Source organism: Dermochelys coriacea, chromosome 2 (genome assembly GCF_009764565.3).
Source record: "Dermochelys coriacea isolate rDerCor1 chromosome 2, rDerCor1.pri.v4, whole genome shotgun sequence".
NCBI classification, from domain to species: Eukaryota; Metazoa; Chordata; order Testudines; family Dermochelyidae; genus Dermochelys; species Dermochelys coriacea.
The window spans coordinates 46,558,873-46,574,917 of record NC_050069.1 but is presented as its reverse complement, the minus strand read 5'-3'; the positions used below and the strand labels follow the sequence as shown (position 1 = coordinate 46,574,917).

At 41.7% G+C, this 16,045-nt stretch overlaps 1 protein-coding gene across 4 annotated transcripts in view; it reads right to left on the bottom strand.

The window, feature by feature from the left end:
- PIP4P2 (phosphatidylinositol-4,5-bisphosphate 4-phosphatase 2) overlaps nt 1-16,045 on the bottom strand; it is a 60,912-nt gene that overhangs the window by 33,487 nt on the left and 11,380 nt on the right. For 2 of the 4 annotated variants that reach the window (XM_038393351.2, XM_038393349.2), the window contains exons 2-4: nt 11,023-11,171; nt 8,748-8,854; nt 6,384-6,507 (exon numbers count right to left, since the gene is read on the bottom strand). In XM_038393351.2, coding sequence (XP_038249279.1) covers nt 6,384-6,507; nt 8,748-8,854; nt 11,023-11,171 — 380 coding nt within the window. The remainder of the gene's footprint in view (nt 1-6,383; nt 6,508-8,747; nt 8,855-11,022; nt 11,172-16,045) is intronic. The other 2 variants (XM_038393350.2, XM_038393352.2) reach the window with 1 other exon arrangement.

The following is a 16,045-nucleotide window of genomic DNA, read 5'->3' as shown; positions in this document are numbered from 1 at the left end:
CCAGTCAATGGTGCTCAGAAAACTACATCACTTACTGCAAATCTGAGTTTCTCAGGCACTATTATCCATTTTTTGTTTTTAAACTTGTGAGGCAATGTTGTAAACAGTACATTAGGTACCAGGAAGGGCAAATCACTGAACTGCCTCACCTATTTCAACTCCAACCACCCCCCACCTCACCCCACCCCCCCAAAAAAGTGTTTGCAGTACATTTAAAATGGAAATCAAACATGAAACTGTCATCCTGACATGAGACAGATTCAGACTGTGAAATTCAGATTCTCTTAGGAGCCAATGAATGGAGGTATGAGAGTGCAGGGAGGTTGTTTTAAAGTAAATTCTAATGTTAGTGTGTACTGGTTACCTTAACAGGTAATTAATCCTGCTGTTTTCAAACAAAGACATTGATTTAAATTACAGACTCTAACAAATTTGTTAGTCTCTAAGGTGCCACAAGTACTCCTTTTCTTTTTGCGAATATAGACTAACACGGCTGCTACTCTGAAACCTGTCATTATTCAAGGTACTGAATTTAGCCGTACAGAATGGAAATCTGTCAACTTCATGAAAAAACTCGTACAGATACAGACATCATCTTTCTCTCCAATATTTTAAATTTGTTAGTCTCTAAGGTGCCACAAGTACTCCTTTTCTTTTTACCTTAAAAAAAACACTGCAATGGTGTTTGTTTCAAGATTCTACTAAAACCTGAGTTTTCTCTCAGCCATAATTTGCCTCATGAGATTTGGTCTCCTGCTGGGAAATACCATTTGTCTCATTAAAATAGAAGCTTTTGCTGAGACAATAGCCCCATTCATTGAATGGACGTACTGAAATACTGATGGGAATGTCAAAGAACTCTTATGAAAATTTTTCAGAGTAGCAGCCGTGTTAGTCTGTATTCACAAAAAGAAAGTATTTGTGGCACCTTAGAGTAACAAATTTTAAGGTGCCACAAGTACTCCTTTTCTTTTTGCGAATGCTCAAATAGATTTGTTAGTCTCTAAGGTGTCACAAGTACTCCTTTTCTTATGAAAAGGAATTTCAATTACAGATGATGTATTTAAAGAAAAACTTCAATGAGTAAATTAGTACAGGGGCACAGTCAACATGAAAACCACATCTGCCTAGAATACTACATCAGGTAAAAAGTTAACTCCTAAGATAATTACAACCGAAAGAAGAAAAAGGTATTTGAAATATTTGACTTTAAGCATTTGATAAACTTTATGTCAATTTCCCTCTTTCTGAAAGAATCCTCATAAGCATACCTATGGAAAAGAAAATCCTTTCACATGCTTTAAATAATATGTCCTGGTTTTCTTTAATTTTATTTATTCAAGCCTAGTCTCTCAGAAACTCGTTTTTAAATTAGTCAGTTTCGAGATCATCAAGTTGACAGTTTCCCTTAACTTTACAGAACAAGCTTTGGGCCATATTTTAACCAGCTGTAAATACTGTACATACCCATGGATCAATAAACACTGCTATATTAAAAAAAATCTAAAACACTTCAAATGATACTTTTTCAGGCAGCACAGTAAGAGATCAGAGATTTTGAACTTTGACTCCTACTTCCCAGACCTAAGCACTAGCACACAAAAGGCTCTTGCAATTTCTGGTGTATATGTCTACCATGTTGTCTAGTGAGACACAATGAGAGAAAGTCTAGTGGACGCAACGGCAGGAAATGCTGGCACCTTAACTACACCACTGTAGACATGTATTGGTGTAACTAAACCAGTTTTAGTGGAAATTTCTGACTAATTAGGTACTACCCAAGAGACTGGATCTGAAGAGGCATTTGCTGGGTATCCAGAGGTAAGTAGAGGGCTTTGGGACTATTTACACATCCAGAGGACCCACCTACAAGATGGCTGTCTGATTCCATCTATGACACTGGCACAGCAGGTGCCAGTGTAACCCATGTGCCCAACAGAGAGATATGTCTTTAAGAGATCTGTAGAGAACGGGGGGGTGGGCAGGAATGAGTTGCGTCAGGGTCATTGTTGCTAGGCAGATGCAACATTAGCACTCCACACTCAGAAGTTTCTGGAATTAGGTCTTGTAGTTTTGGATATGCTCAATAGGTTCCCTGTAAATGGACTCTATTTGCCCCCATGGAGTCTGTCAGGGCAGCTGCTTTACAAAAGGCACGTGTCCTGTGCGGGCTGGGAGAAGCTGAGCCACACGAGCAAAAAGCAGACTGGTTTTCTCTAACTCTGAATCACTTTACAGCAGGTTAGTGATATTGTTAACCCTCCCAACAGGGAAGCCCTGGCAATGTTAATTATAGAAAGGGGAAATGGAGAGGGAAACTAATTTCTTTTATTTTAATTGTAAACTTTCGAATGCGATATGATTTTAGCCAAACTGTTTTAGTTATATTGTCTCAGCTAGTATGATTCACCAACCCTTCTCCTATTGAAATGTGATGGTGGGGAAAAAGTCCTTTATATTTTGCTGTTCTCAGTTCTGGTTGGTTTTTTTTAAGCTATATACTTAAACTGAGTAGTTGGTTAATTAGTCGGCTGACTAGCTAACTGAGTGATTTCAGCAAAGGAGAAGGAAGAGTCTGCACGGATTCCAGCTGGAGTTTTCTACAAGCAAGAGAAGAGATGTTGTTGCAGTGCTTCTGACTCTGCAGAATGTATAGATTGTGTTGATCAAAGACTAACTGAGACTCAGGTGAACACAGCCTATGCTTTTGGGAACTCTTGAGTTTCTTCTCACTGTGTTTCTGTGGGGACTGACCTGTTTAGATTTAATTTGTTTTCTTTATTTATGTTTATGTATAACTATGAAGATTATATCTGAGATTATAAAGTAGCCAAGTTGTGGTGTTATTGTTGTTGTTGCTTTATTATTATAAGATTTTAACAAATCTGTACTTAAGAATTAAGTGTCATTCCTTTTGTTCTTTCGGATTTGGTTGTGGGGAGGTTAACCCTGTGCAATCCTTCCTGAAAATCCTCAGTGACTGAATTCTGGGTCTCCATGTGCTTTTCTGAGGGAGTTGTTTTTAGGCACTAGGAGAAGGGCAGTGAAACTTTAAACCCAAGCCCACCCAAAGGTTACAACAGCTTGTGCCAAGGTCTCAGCTGAACACTGACAAATGCATAGCAGGAAACCAGTCTGGCTCATCCATGTATTGTTAAAATAGGTATTAGATTTATAAAAATGTGGTTAGATTTTATGAAATACTTGTGAGTTGCTGCATGCATTATCCTCACTTATAATATCTGTATCCCATGTTATAAAGGTAATATTTAAGTGTTTGCTCAGTAACTGTAAAAGTATTTGCTCTGCAACTGTAAACCAAGTCAGGAGAAAAGCATTACTAAGGGCATGGCTACACTTACAGATGTAGAGCGCAGGGAGTTAAACCAGACCTCGGAGATCGCAGCAAGGAAAACGCTGCCCTGTGTTCATACTGTCAGCTGCAAGCACAGTGGCGTGGCCACATCAGCAGTTCTTGCAATGCCACAGAGAGCAGTGCATTGTGGTAGCTATCCCAGTGTGCAAGTGGCTGCAGCATGCTTTTCAAATCAGTGGGGGGGGGCAGCAAGTGTGTTGTGGGGGGGATGAGACTGTTTTGGGGGGCAGAGAGCGTGTCAGCATGCTTCTTGTAAGTTCAGACAGTGGCAGAGGGAAACCCCAACATCAGCCCCATCCCTGCCCTCCCCCGCCCCCACACCTGCCTCTGCAGCAGGAGCATTCCACACTAATGGTTTTGCTTTGTCCCAGAGCAGATAAGCAGCCCTCTGTTAGAAGAGGAGCTTTGAAAGGGGATAACCACATGCCTGCAGCCAAGTTCAAACCAATGACAAGAGTGGCCACTTGACTTCAAGGGATTATGGGACATTTCCGGAGGCCAATCACAGCACAGTAATGCAACATGTCATCCACACTGACGGCCAGGCGTTTCAGCTGGGGCGCAGCAAGCTTTATGCTTTTCGTGGAGGTGAATTACCAGTAGCACTCCAGCTGCAGAATCCAGGCACTCTACGTGCCTTGACAGTGTGGACACCTCAGGAGTTAGGGTGCCCTGGGCTGATTTAATTCGCTCTAACTTGCAAGTGTAGCCAAGGCCTAAGTGTGATATACTAGTTTACCACAAGGGGCGTCATCTCTCCAACAAAAGAAGGCCCATAGTAAATTATGTAGCGTACAAATATGCATTACTCCTACAGATGCAGCAGAATGGACAAAAAATTAAAATCTGTTTGCAAAAACATCTGAACAAGGGGTCTGGCACGTTAGCCAATAGAATTTGATTGCATAGGACACCGTTTATAATAAAACAATGCAACGTAAGGGTCTCTCTACACTATAATATTATTGTGTCAAGAGAATGCATTAAAACATAATAGCATGACTATTTAATAACTGCTTAGTTTTGCCTATGTAGATGGAGCCAAACAGCATTTTAACAATGTCACAGAATCATTTACCAGACTGCACTCTTTTGTATCATGTCAGAGCTCTAAAAGGATTCCATAACACAATCCCAAACTGAATTAAAACCATCTACGTAGGCAAAAATCAACCCACATTCTAAGGTGATCTTTGATAAAATTTGAACTGTAGATGGGCCCTTAGAAGAATTTGATCTTGAAGGTTGAAGTTTTTTTTAAAAAAGTGATATCCTATTATTTAAGAAATACTGTCTTCCTATAATTACAAGGAAACAGTCCGAGTTAAGGTTGTGCATACAAGCTGAAATGTACTGATTTCTGAATGTTGAACGTGAAACCTTAACTCTGGATATTTTGGGTGGGAGGGGAGGTGTAGGTTACACTAGGTATGATTTTTATTTATTTTTAAGAAAAAAATGGAAAAAAGAAGAGTCAATAGAAGGAATTTCTGTCTCCAAGACTTTACAACCTTAGATTGCAAAAAAAACCTTGCAAATAGCATGTGTAAATCCATGATCCAGCTCCCTAACTAGTGCCCTTTAGAACCTACAGCACACCAGCACACCTCACAAACTCACATTTAAACTACAACAGTATTTAAGGTGGTTAGCATGCACTTTAATTGATCTGTAAATATATCCCACAAAAAAAAACACGTTCTGTAGCAAAACTTCCACAAGGGAGCTCCTCTCTTGCACCCATTACAAGGCAAGCTGAAGCCCTTCCTCATCCCCTTTACATTTAGCAACAGATATAAAAAAGTCTATCTGTAGCCCTTGCACACCTTACAAGGTTGGATAGAGCCCTTCCTTTAGCAAGGTGACATTGGTCTGTTGATTATGAAAAGTTTAGCTTCAAGGACCTGCACTGGCCGTTTTTCAGAGAGACATAACTAATGCACTTTGCACGTTCACAACATAATTTTGAAACTCTAATATGTTGGTGAAATCAAAGCTAATGGCTATGCATTACATCTCTACAAGGACTACATCTATAGTCAATTTCAACATTGAAACTAAGCATTATGACAACAGGGCTGATCAACAAGTGGTTGCAAAAATGTTTTTACAGTAGGGAAAAAAATACTTTTCCCAGTCCTCCTATTCTAAAACAGTTGAACTTTTAGCTCAAACTTTCAAATGAATGTTTACCACTGGCTTCAAACTAAAGCTTCAGTCCTACACAAATTTACACATGAGCGTAGCTTCAAAAGGACTACCCACTTGATAAAAGTTATGGATGTGCATAAGTCTTTGCAAAACTGGAGTCCAAGCATGGAGAATTTTATCCAGAGGTGAAAGTTTCAGAAAGTTATGAGCATCTGAAAAAATGAACTATAATACAAACAATTACACATTTACTTATTGCAGAATATAATTATCACTGGATTTTAACAACAACAACAGATCCTTTAACAATAGTTTTCCATCAGTATTATCTTGAGTGTGAGCCTGACCCTTTCCTAGATGGAGAGAATACTGCAGGATTTTCTTGAAGAAGCACTAGTAAATACTCTGATACAAACTGCATATCTAAAGTGATATCTGTGTCTTAATCAACTCACAAAGAGATTTGGTTCCACATCAGTGCTGTCCAAGCGGGATAGGTTCTTGGAAGGAGGAGTTCCATTGATTTCAGTGATATTGCACTGATGTAACAGAAGAGAATTTAACCCTTCGGCTACATCTACACTTAGAGGTGGGGTGTGATTCCCAGATGACACAGACATACCCATGCTGCATAGCTGGGATAGCACAGGCAGTGGCTCAGGCTAACCATTTGAGTACATGCCTCGGGGGACAGGATAGGTACTTGGGCAACTAGCCTTGAGCTGCCATCCATGCTACACTGCTATTTTTTGCACACTTGCTTGAGCTAGCACAGACGCAGCTATTTGAGCTGGGAACCACAACCCCCCAAGTGTACACGAAAACCCTGACATTACAATGCACATTGGTAACTTACTAGGAATGTATTTCCACAGTGTCCGCACACCACCCGAGTACCTTCTGGCTGAACTGGCAAGGCAGGCTGAGCTGGCTGCTCTTCTGGAATCAACATCACTGGACCAAGGTTAATGATGCGTCTACTGTGGTAGGAACATTAAACATATATGCCATGTCATTACACTAATGAGGGGAAGGGATGATGCATTTAGGTTATTAGCTCTGCAAGAACTTACCAGATATTTTATGACTGTAAAGTAGAACCTACTTCTTATTATACGTGCATCCAATTTAGATCTCTCATATTAGTGTTTTCCAAACAGGTAAGGAAGACACCCCCCCCCCTTTTTTTTTTTCTTTACACTGAAAGGTTATTATACAAGTGTAAATAGCGGCAATTTCAAGAAGACCTAGCCAGCAAATGGCAGAGTCCAGCTTGGGTCACTGACCCTCATGAAGAGGGAAGTATTGAGAGTATAGAAAATGTGGGTGAGATGACCAGATATTCAGGCTTGTGAGCAGAGATATGTAGCAAAGGCTGGGGAAACACATAGCAGGAGCGGGACTCTCTCTCGGTCTTCCAGCCAACATCCTTAAGCATTCAAACTTTCCTTTCCTTTCCCTTCCCTTCAAAAATGAAGCATCCCTCCTCCCCCTTCTCCAAGCAGATTTCTTCTTCTCATACAATTCTCTCCCTCTTTCCCACACACTCCAAGCCAAGACAGGCCAGGCAGCCTCCTTGCTTCTTCTGTGTGAGCAGTCTCTTCCCACAAAGGGGATGTCCAACGTTCACCTCAGGCTGCTCAGCTGGCAGCTTTGGCAAGCAGTGAGACTATGCCTGATTTACAAGATCTCTCTCTCACACACACACACACACACAATGGGAGAAAACACCAGGTTTTGTAAATCCCACAACATGAGGCTTGGATAGACTGTGGGAGATCCCTGTTTATTTCCAAGGAGGTTTGCTCACCTGGGACCCACAAAGAGGATGACTTAGATGGACATTAGCCATTCTTTATATCCACCCTCGAGTTGGCAATGGGAATGAGAACTGGTAGTGTCATTCAAATGCAGAAGGTCAAAAAATACCAGGAATCCAGTACAGTTAAGCCCACTTAAAAGAAAACTCTATTTAAAGGAAAACTTTTTCTATACACTAAGTCATTTAACATTAAGTTAGTCCTAAATAGCCCACTTTGTATCAACTAGAAAAAAAAATTAATTGAGCTCCAAAGACCATTTAATGTCAATTTTGTCACATGCTTGGCTTTGTATTTTTAAGTTAACCACACTGTATCATTTCACGTTTCCAGTTTGCTCACGTGGTTTGAACATACAACAAAAATGACAGTATATGAAGCAAAAATGCATGCACAAAGAATCACATAATCCACATCATCCCTTCCCATGCCATGTTGCCACAGCTCAGGTTGGGCCAGACCTCCTTCAGTGTTGAAGGCAGGGAACAAGGGCCCTTCACAGAGCATGCTGTGCCACTTCCCACAGAATGCACACTCCCAATCTTGCTCTCCTTCAAGGAGAGCCGCTGAAGCAGCATATACGATTGGGACTGATGTTTTAACAAAATTAGGGAAATTGGTTTATTTTTGTGCTTCCTGGTTATCTAGTACATTATTATGTGTTATGGATTCCTGCTTACTTAGATTTATTGGATGAAATCCTTGACTTCAATGAGGCCGGGATTTCACTTATTGTGTTAAAGTGCACAGTGGCATCTGGTGTGTCCAGACACGTGCCTCTTATTTATTTTAGAATTCTAAAGATTTACATAAAACATCAGATCACTTTATATTAACTAGTTTTTCTAAACAAAGAGCAGATGTGTTCACTGACTAATTTTATTTTTTTTGAGAAAAAAAGTAGGAAGGATTTCTGCAATGAAAGATTTAACAAGTGTGTCAAGTTATTCATGGATACTAAGCAATAGAGTTACTATAGTAAGTTGTGCGTTCAACACTTTCCCATGGAATTACCATAGAACTGAGCTTGCAGGAAATTATGCACAATATTTCCCAGAACTTTTAAGTTGTTTCCCCACTATATTGTATGCTATTCAATTCATATAATCCTCATACAACTTACACAATATACTATTCCGTATTAAATATATTAAAAAATATTCTCAGAACTATCAATCATGTTAGAGAAATATAGTTATTAGGGCACAAGTAATATAGTTTTCTTCTTTGAATACGTTAACATAATGAATCCACTAAATTTAGGTCTACATACATCCACGGACAAATATTTGTATAGTGTTAATGAAAGTAGACATAAATGAATGACTAACGATGACATTAAAATATTTATAACATTCACATCACCATGGTATCTGTCATTAAGATTCTTTAGGTCTTACCAGTTGGGTCTCGGACACCCTATTCGCCGAGATGTATCCTTACATATAAGAAGACAATTACATGGACATCTAACATACTTCTTTCCTGAAGGAGGGTTTTTGATTGGCTAGGAAACAAACAAACAAACAAACCATCAGAAATTTTATACAAAATAGTGAATTAATTTTTTTTTGTTAGTTTTCTAAGTATCTTAAACAGAGTAACTGACATGACATGAATCCAAGTTAAGAAAGGGGAAGTACAGGTTCTGTCCTTACAGGACAGAACATGACAGGAGACAGGGCTAAAGTTTTAACAACAAACAATTAAAGTTATTGATTGGCACCCTAACTTTAGTTTAAAAAGAGTAGGAAAATGCTTGTGACTCACTATTTAGCTGAAGAAGCATAACTTTAAATTAGGTCCCAGTTCCACGCATGCGTGTATTTGCATGAATTAGTGAATGCATGTTGTTTGAACTTTGTAGTCCTTATATTTGATTTTATAAAATGAATCCTAAAAATATTAATATGTTTCACACACTGCCACTTGAATGCTTAAAATAGCCACATCTCCAAAGGGTTTACCCTCATTGTTCTTCACTCTATCTATATACTCATTATTATATACACACACCCCTCAGTCAAGTAATATGCAGTCTCTACTGAGAGAAAGATATGTTTTTATTTATATATATATATATATAAACAAGCAAGCAAGGAGTTTGTAGCCTGGTGGACGAAGTGTCCAGTTCATATTTTAGAAATACAGAGTTCAAACCCTACAAAGTTTAATTTTATTCAACATTAACTGAAATGTTTTCTAAACAAATACTGCTGCTTAAGAGACAAAGCCTACCTGTTTTACTCTAAAACTTAATCCCACTGACAATAGATATATTCACATAAGTAAGGGAGCAAGATTTGGCATAAAGGCTAAGATCCTTTGGGAGTTATGTGCCTAAATACCTTTAAGAATCTGGACTAAAATAATTAACAGAATGGATAGACTGAAGTTACAATATAATTTAGAACAAAATATCTGAAATATCTGCCTGTGTTTGTATAGAGCCTAACACAATAAGGTCCTGGTGCATGAGAGGTCTCCTAGGTGCTGTGGTAATACAAATTAAGCAATAATAGTAAGAGAATCAGGGAGCTTGTTTGTTCTCTACGAGATAATCACAAACACCTAAAGCTAGGACCTGCATTTTTTATCTCCCAGAAGTTCCTGCTATCAGCACATTTTTACTGCTAGAACAACTCACTCCCTCTTTCCTTTTCAACAAATTAAAAATATATCTTTAAAAATATTTTAAGTTTTCTTAATTTTCTGTGTTATCCAAAAGATGAAACTAGATGATCATAGGTTTCAGAGTCTCTAAGGTGTCACAAGTACTCCTTTTCTTTACATGATCATAGTGTTCCTTCCATTGGTTGCTTTTATAAAAGTATGTCAAGGGGACTCTATAGATTTCAGGTCCTGAGAAAACTTGTTTTTTAAATAAGAGGGGGAAGGGTGGAGTTTATATATACGGCACAAAACTTTCAAACTAAAGTCTTTAGACTATTATTTAACAAAATAGTGCACATATTCAGCCAAGTACTCATATATAGTCCACTGGGTAGACTAGGCATTGTGTTCCTTAATTTACATCTAAAATACTTAAGGTTCCTCGATGTTTTTTTGTCAGATCTGGAAATACAGCCAAGCCTTTTCCCTCAACCCCTCCCTGCAAAGCCTATCATCTCATGCTGTCTCATCTCTCACTAAAACATCAGGGACGTAGCTTCTGCTTTAACTGACTCTTTTAACCCTTTGAATTCCCACTTACTAAGAATAAGAGGTGGAAAGCAGCATGCATTCCACCTGAAACAAATAGGCTTAGAAGCCTGAAGACTTTATTGCCTTTGTACATTTTCATTGCTAACAGATAACGGAGCCCATCTAATGTCAATAATCCTTGAACAAACATGGTAGGTGATCAGTAATACTGACATGTTTCAGAGTAGCAGCCGTGTTAGTCTGTATTCGCAAAAAGAAAAGGAGTACTTGTGGCACCTTAGAGACTAACAAATTTATTAGAGCATAAGCTTTCGTGAGCTACAGCTCACTTCATCGGATGCATCCGAAGTGAGCTGTAGCTCACGAAAGCTTATGCTCTAATAAATTTGTTAGTCTCTAAGGTGCCACAAGTACTCCTTTTCTTTTTAGTAATACTGACATAACTCCTGGTTATGTAGGAAGGGTAATAGAGCATATCAACAACAATGGAAAACCTAAAAACCCATTTACCGTAGCTTCATTGCAAACTGTGCACTTAACAACATGTTGGTGAAGCTTGCCATCCAAATTGATTAGTGATTGGCACACGCGGCAGTTTATTACAGGAACACCACTGGCATCAGGACTGGCAATGGCGGTATACGGAGGGGGGAGTTCTGCTGCAAAGAAAAGAGGAAACAGTTCAACAACCAAACCCACAGGGTGATCAGGGTCACCCTACAGCAGAAAATATTTCCAATGGTCACAACAATTTAAGACACAGAATCAGAAAGTTAGTGGTTGGTGTTATTGTTTATCTAAAATAATCACAAAACTGATTTACAGATTTCCCCCAATATTCTGTAATGATACATTAGTCCTAGTTCTATAACCATACTGTAGGATACTGACAATACAGAAGTATCACATCACATACTGGCAACGCGATGAGGTGACACGTCCACCTCTGGACTACTGCATTTGTATCCAGGCACTTCAATACCAGAGATATGTGGCCAAATTTGAAGGAGTTCAGAGAGAAACAAAAAAATTACTGAGGGGTAGGGGTGAAAAAGATTGACTTCTGGAGGGAAAATGAAAACAGATAAATAAAATATGCATAGCTTGGGTAAGTGGGAAAGTCCTGGCAAGCATTTATATTATCTGAAGAGGATGCAATACTGGGACAGATATATTTAGTGTGGCATACAAAAGGGCAACGCTAGAAGAAATCAGGTAAAATGAAAAGAAAGGACATTTTTGCTGACTCCTAAGAATAGCTCCCCTAGAGTGAGAGCTATGGGCCCAATCCCACAAGTTGCTTAAAGGTAAACCCTGAGGGTTCTGAGAGCCCTCAACTTCCACTGAAGTCAAAGGGAGTGGAGAATACTTAGCACCTCACAGATTTGGGCCCTTTAAAAATGTGGATTAGTACCTTGATGGAAATTTGCTTTTGGCAGTAGTAGGCTGGACTGACCAACCTTGGGGCTCCAGCTTTCAGCAGTCACGTAGACAAGTTTCAGGTTTTAGGGGAAGGTATTCTGTTGACTGGGAGTGTAAACGCAAATGCAGCTTATGTAATGAACTAAAAGGAAATGTTAGTCATTTAAAAACAATAGCTCAGCATGACGAGAGAACAAAAAGGCCTTCTGCCCTTTTGAATTACAAGATTTCCCTTTCTCTATCCCAGTGTCTGTAAAAAGCCTGGAAGGCAATAAGGTACTAGGTCCCCACTACAGTTTATACATGTGTTCTTAAATAGGGAATTGCAGTAGGCAATAGAAAACACAGTCTAACACATCATAACAACACTGCAAAATTAATTTGAACACATGACAGTCCTAAGTAAAGTTTTACTGGAGATAATAGTTTGAGTCTATTTTAGTCACTTTTTATGTAAATTAGTGTCTTGAAATAAGAGCATTAAATATGTGCATGTGTGAGGAGGAGGAAAAAATTACTGAAGCCCAAGGCTTGAAAACAGCGTAAAGTAGGTGTACAAAAGAGCTCCCCTTTAAGCATGGAGCCAAGACACACTCAACAAACTATACAGTAGCTCACAGCTGAATCAACAACAAATGTTTCAAAGAAACCAAGAGTCGCATCATATTCCTACAAAAAAGCAGTGCTCAGCAAAGCAGCAGCTGCTGGAAAGAATTAAAGGGCTATTAAAGCTGACAGGCCCAAATTTAGTTCTACTAGTTTGTTTTAGCTTGTGGAGACATATAGGGTAGCCAAGTATCTGGTTTTCAACCAGAAAGTCCGGTCAGATCTACTGATCCAACACCCGAAGTCCAGTTATCAAGGGCAGGGGAGTGGGGAGGCACTGGGTCATCACCTGCACCAACCCCCTACTCAGCCGCAGGGTTGCCAACTTTCTAATTCCAGAAAACCGAACACCCGTGCCCTGCCCCTTCTGAGGCCCCGCCCCCACTCACTCCATCCCACCTCCCTCCATCGCTTGCTCTCCTCCACCTCGCTCACGTGCTCGTTTTCATTGCAGGGTCCAAACAGACAGCAGGAGAAGGCCAGGAGCTGCAACAGTTTGAACATGGGAGATGGAATGTGTCATTCAAATACCCGGTGTTAAGGTCGTGTCCCAGCGCGAAGAGGTCGGAGGCTGGCTGCTGGCACTGAGAGAGCTCTGCTCTGCCTGGGCCCCAGGCTGCTGGCTGAGTTTTATTGTCTGGTTTTATTGCCTTTTTATTTTCTCTCTCTTATTATGATGGTGCCGGGGAGGACTCCACTCTTCCAGGGGCTGCCTAAATCATCCAGCCAGGAAGGGAGGAGAGTGGATTGTAGGGAAAAGATGAGGGGGGTGGAGGTGGGGGTGGAGGAGAGAGGATGGGAAGGGAAAGAGGCCAGGGACGAGAGCAGAGTGAGGGGGAGAGGGGGCAGTGAAGGAGAGAGGAGGGGGTGTGGGAGGTATGTGAGGTGGATGAGGAGGTATAAAGCTACAGATGCATGAGGATGTGGGGCGCACAGGAGTGTCCGAGTACCAGGGGTGTCTGATAATGGGAGTGCAGCAGCGTATGGAGGTGAATGGGGTGCAGGGTTGTGGGGGGGTGAAGAACACTGGGTGGCAGATCTGGGAGGTGGAAAGGATGGGTGGGAGAGCGCTGTAAGTGGTACAGAGATGGGATGGGTAGGTGTGGGAGGCAGGGAAGAATGGGACGGGGAGGGATGCAATGACAGGGAAATGAGGGTGCGGGGGGGGTTAGGATGGGGGTGCGAGAGATAGGGATGCGGGGGATGGGACGAGACGGGAAGGGATGCAGTGAGGAGGATGGGGGTGCAGCCCTATTCCCAGCACTTGGAGACAAAGATACATATCTCAAACTCCTGGGTGCCAGTGATGGGGCGACACACCACGGTTTGCCACAAGGCAGCGAGGGCACATGCTGCAGCTCAAGCCCAGCCACAGGAGGAGAGCGAGGAGAAGAGGGCCGGCAGCAGCAGGAGAGGCACGCGCCACGACTCATCAACAGCCACCTGCTGAGCGCTCACAAATCGCATGAGTTCGTCCCCTGCCCTGACCTGGCCAATGGGAGCTATGCCTGAGGGCGCGGCAGCACCCGGAACTCCCTGGCCGCCCCCATGCCGACCGTTTCCCAGGAGCAACACGGTGCGGCAGTTAGCAGAGAGCCTGCCAACCCCACCATGCGGTGCCGCCAACTGGACAGTCAATGGCCCGGTCAGCAGCCCTGACTGGAGCTGCCAGGATCCCTTTTTGACCAGGTGTTCCGGACGAAAACCGGACACCTGATAACCCTACTCAGCTGGGGCTGCCTACCTGTGTCAGGTGCCTGCAACTCCCAGCCCCAGCTCCACAGGCAAGTTCCTCCCTACCTGGGGGTGAGACGGGGGAAGAGGAGCAAATGGTGGGCGAGGCCTTGGAGGGAAAAGGCAGGGCAGCACCTTGGGGGAAGAGGCAGGGCAGGGGAGGTGCTGGTACTCCTGCTGGAGTGTCTGGTTTTTAAATATTACGAAGTTGGAAACCCTAATGCTATACCTCATTCTTTCCCTCCATTTTTGTGAGCAGGTAGGGTACTGAAGTACACAAAAAACCTACAACATATTTCCTCATGATGAGAAATCACGATCCTCTAAGATGCTGTTAAAGTCTGTTTCTTTGCTGTGTAGCCTACACACAAGCTACCCAAGATCTTCAATTTATTTGCATTTTTGGGTGCATGCATGTAAAAATAAAACAAAACATAATTTTTGTAAATTTCAGACTCAAGTCTACTATCATTTTCACTGGCAAAATACTGGAGTAACCCCACTGACAAATATGGAGTTACTCCAGAATTACATCAGTGCAACTGAGAGCAGAATCTGGCCCTTCATTATTTAGGATAGGCTTACTTTCAGAAACTCAGCCTTGCCATCACCCTTTGCAGAAACCAATACACTCTTGAAGTTTGGAGTAACTTCAGAATATTTTAATAATTGGTTGTTTTCTGAAGAACTGCAGTACCGTCTGGATTAATGCCTGAGCATGCCTATATTTGGAGACAAGTAAAACTCTCCACTTTCTCAGTTCAAGACTATCTACTAGTAGAGATAGAACCAGATACCGTAATCCACAAGAACCCAAAGTAAATACGTTTGGAGTCTGGAGACTGGCAATACTTTCTACTGCACGCGCATTGTAAATAGATCAGTGTAATTTAAAACAAAAACACAAAACGAAAAACTGTACATAACTGAAAGCTGGAAAAATCAGACAGGTGGTGGTGTCTGGGCTGTTGCTACTACTGCTCCCATAAATACGTTTCCAGCATCAGGCAAGCTGCCTACCGCAGAGCTGGCTCATTTATTGAGCAGGAAGCTGTAGCCAAAGAAGGGCTAGCTCAGTAACAAAAGGCATCGCATCTAGCAGGCTATGAAGAGAACTAAGAACAAAGGGGAGACCCAAGGATCCTTGGATGCAAACTGGTAGAAACCACAGTGACACATAAGGGTTAGATTTCAGAGTAGCAGCCGTGTTAGTCTGTATTTGCAAAAAGAAAAGGAGTACTTGTGGCACCTTAGAGACTAACAAATTTATAAGAGCATAAGCTTTCGTGAGCTACAGCTCACTTCATCGGATGCATTTATTTATGAAGTGAGCTGTAGCTCATGAAAGCTTATGCTCAAATAAATTTGTTAGTCTCTAAGGTGCCACAAGTACTCCTTTTCTTTTTGTAGAGGGGTTGCGGTACTGCTACCATTACTTCTGCACTGCTGCTGGCGGCGGCACTGTCTTCAGAGCTAGGAAGCTGGAGAGCGGCAGCTGCTGGCCAGGAGCACAGCTCTGAAGACATAGCCACCATCAGCAGCGGCGCAGAAGTAAGGATGGCATGGTATGGTATTGCCACCCTCACTTCTGCACTGCTGCCTACAAAGCTGGGCCCTCAGTCAGCAGCCGCCACTCTCCAGCCACCCAGCTCTGAGGGCAGCAGTGCAGAAGTGAGGGTGGCAATACCACAATCCTCCCTAAAATAACCCTGTGACGACCTGCAACTCCCTTTTGGGTCAGGACCCCCAATTTGAGTAACACTGGTCTGCC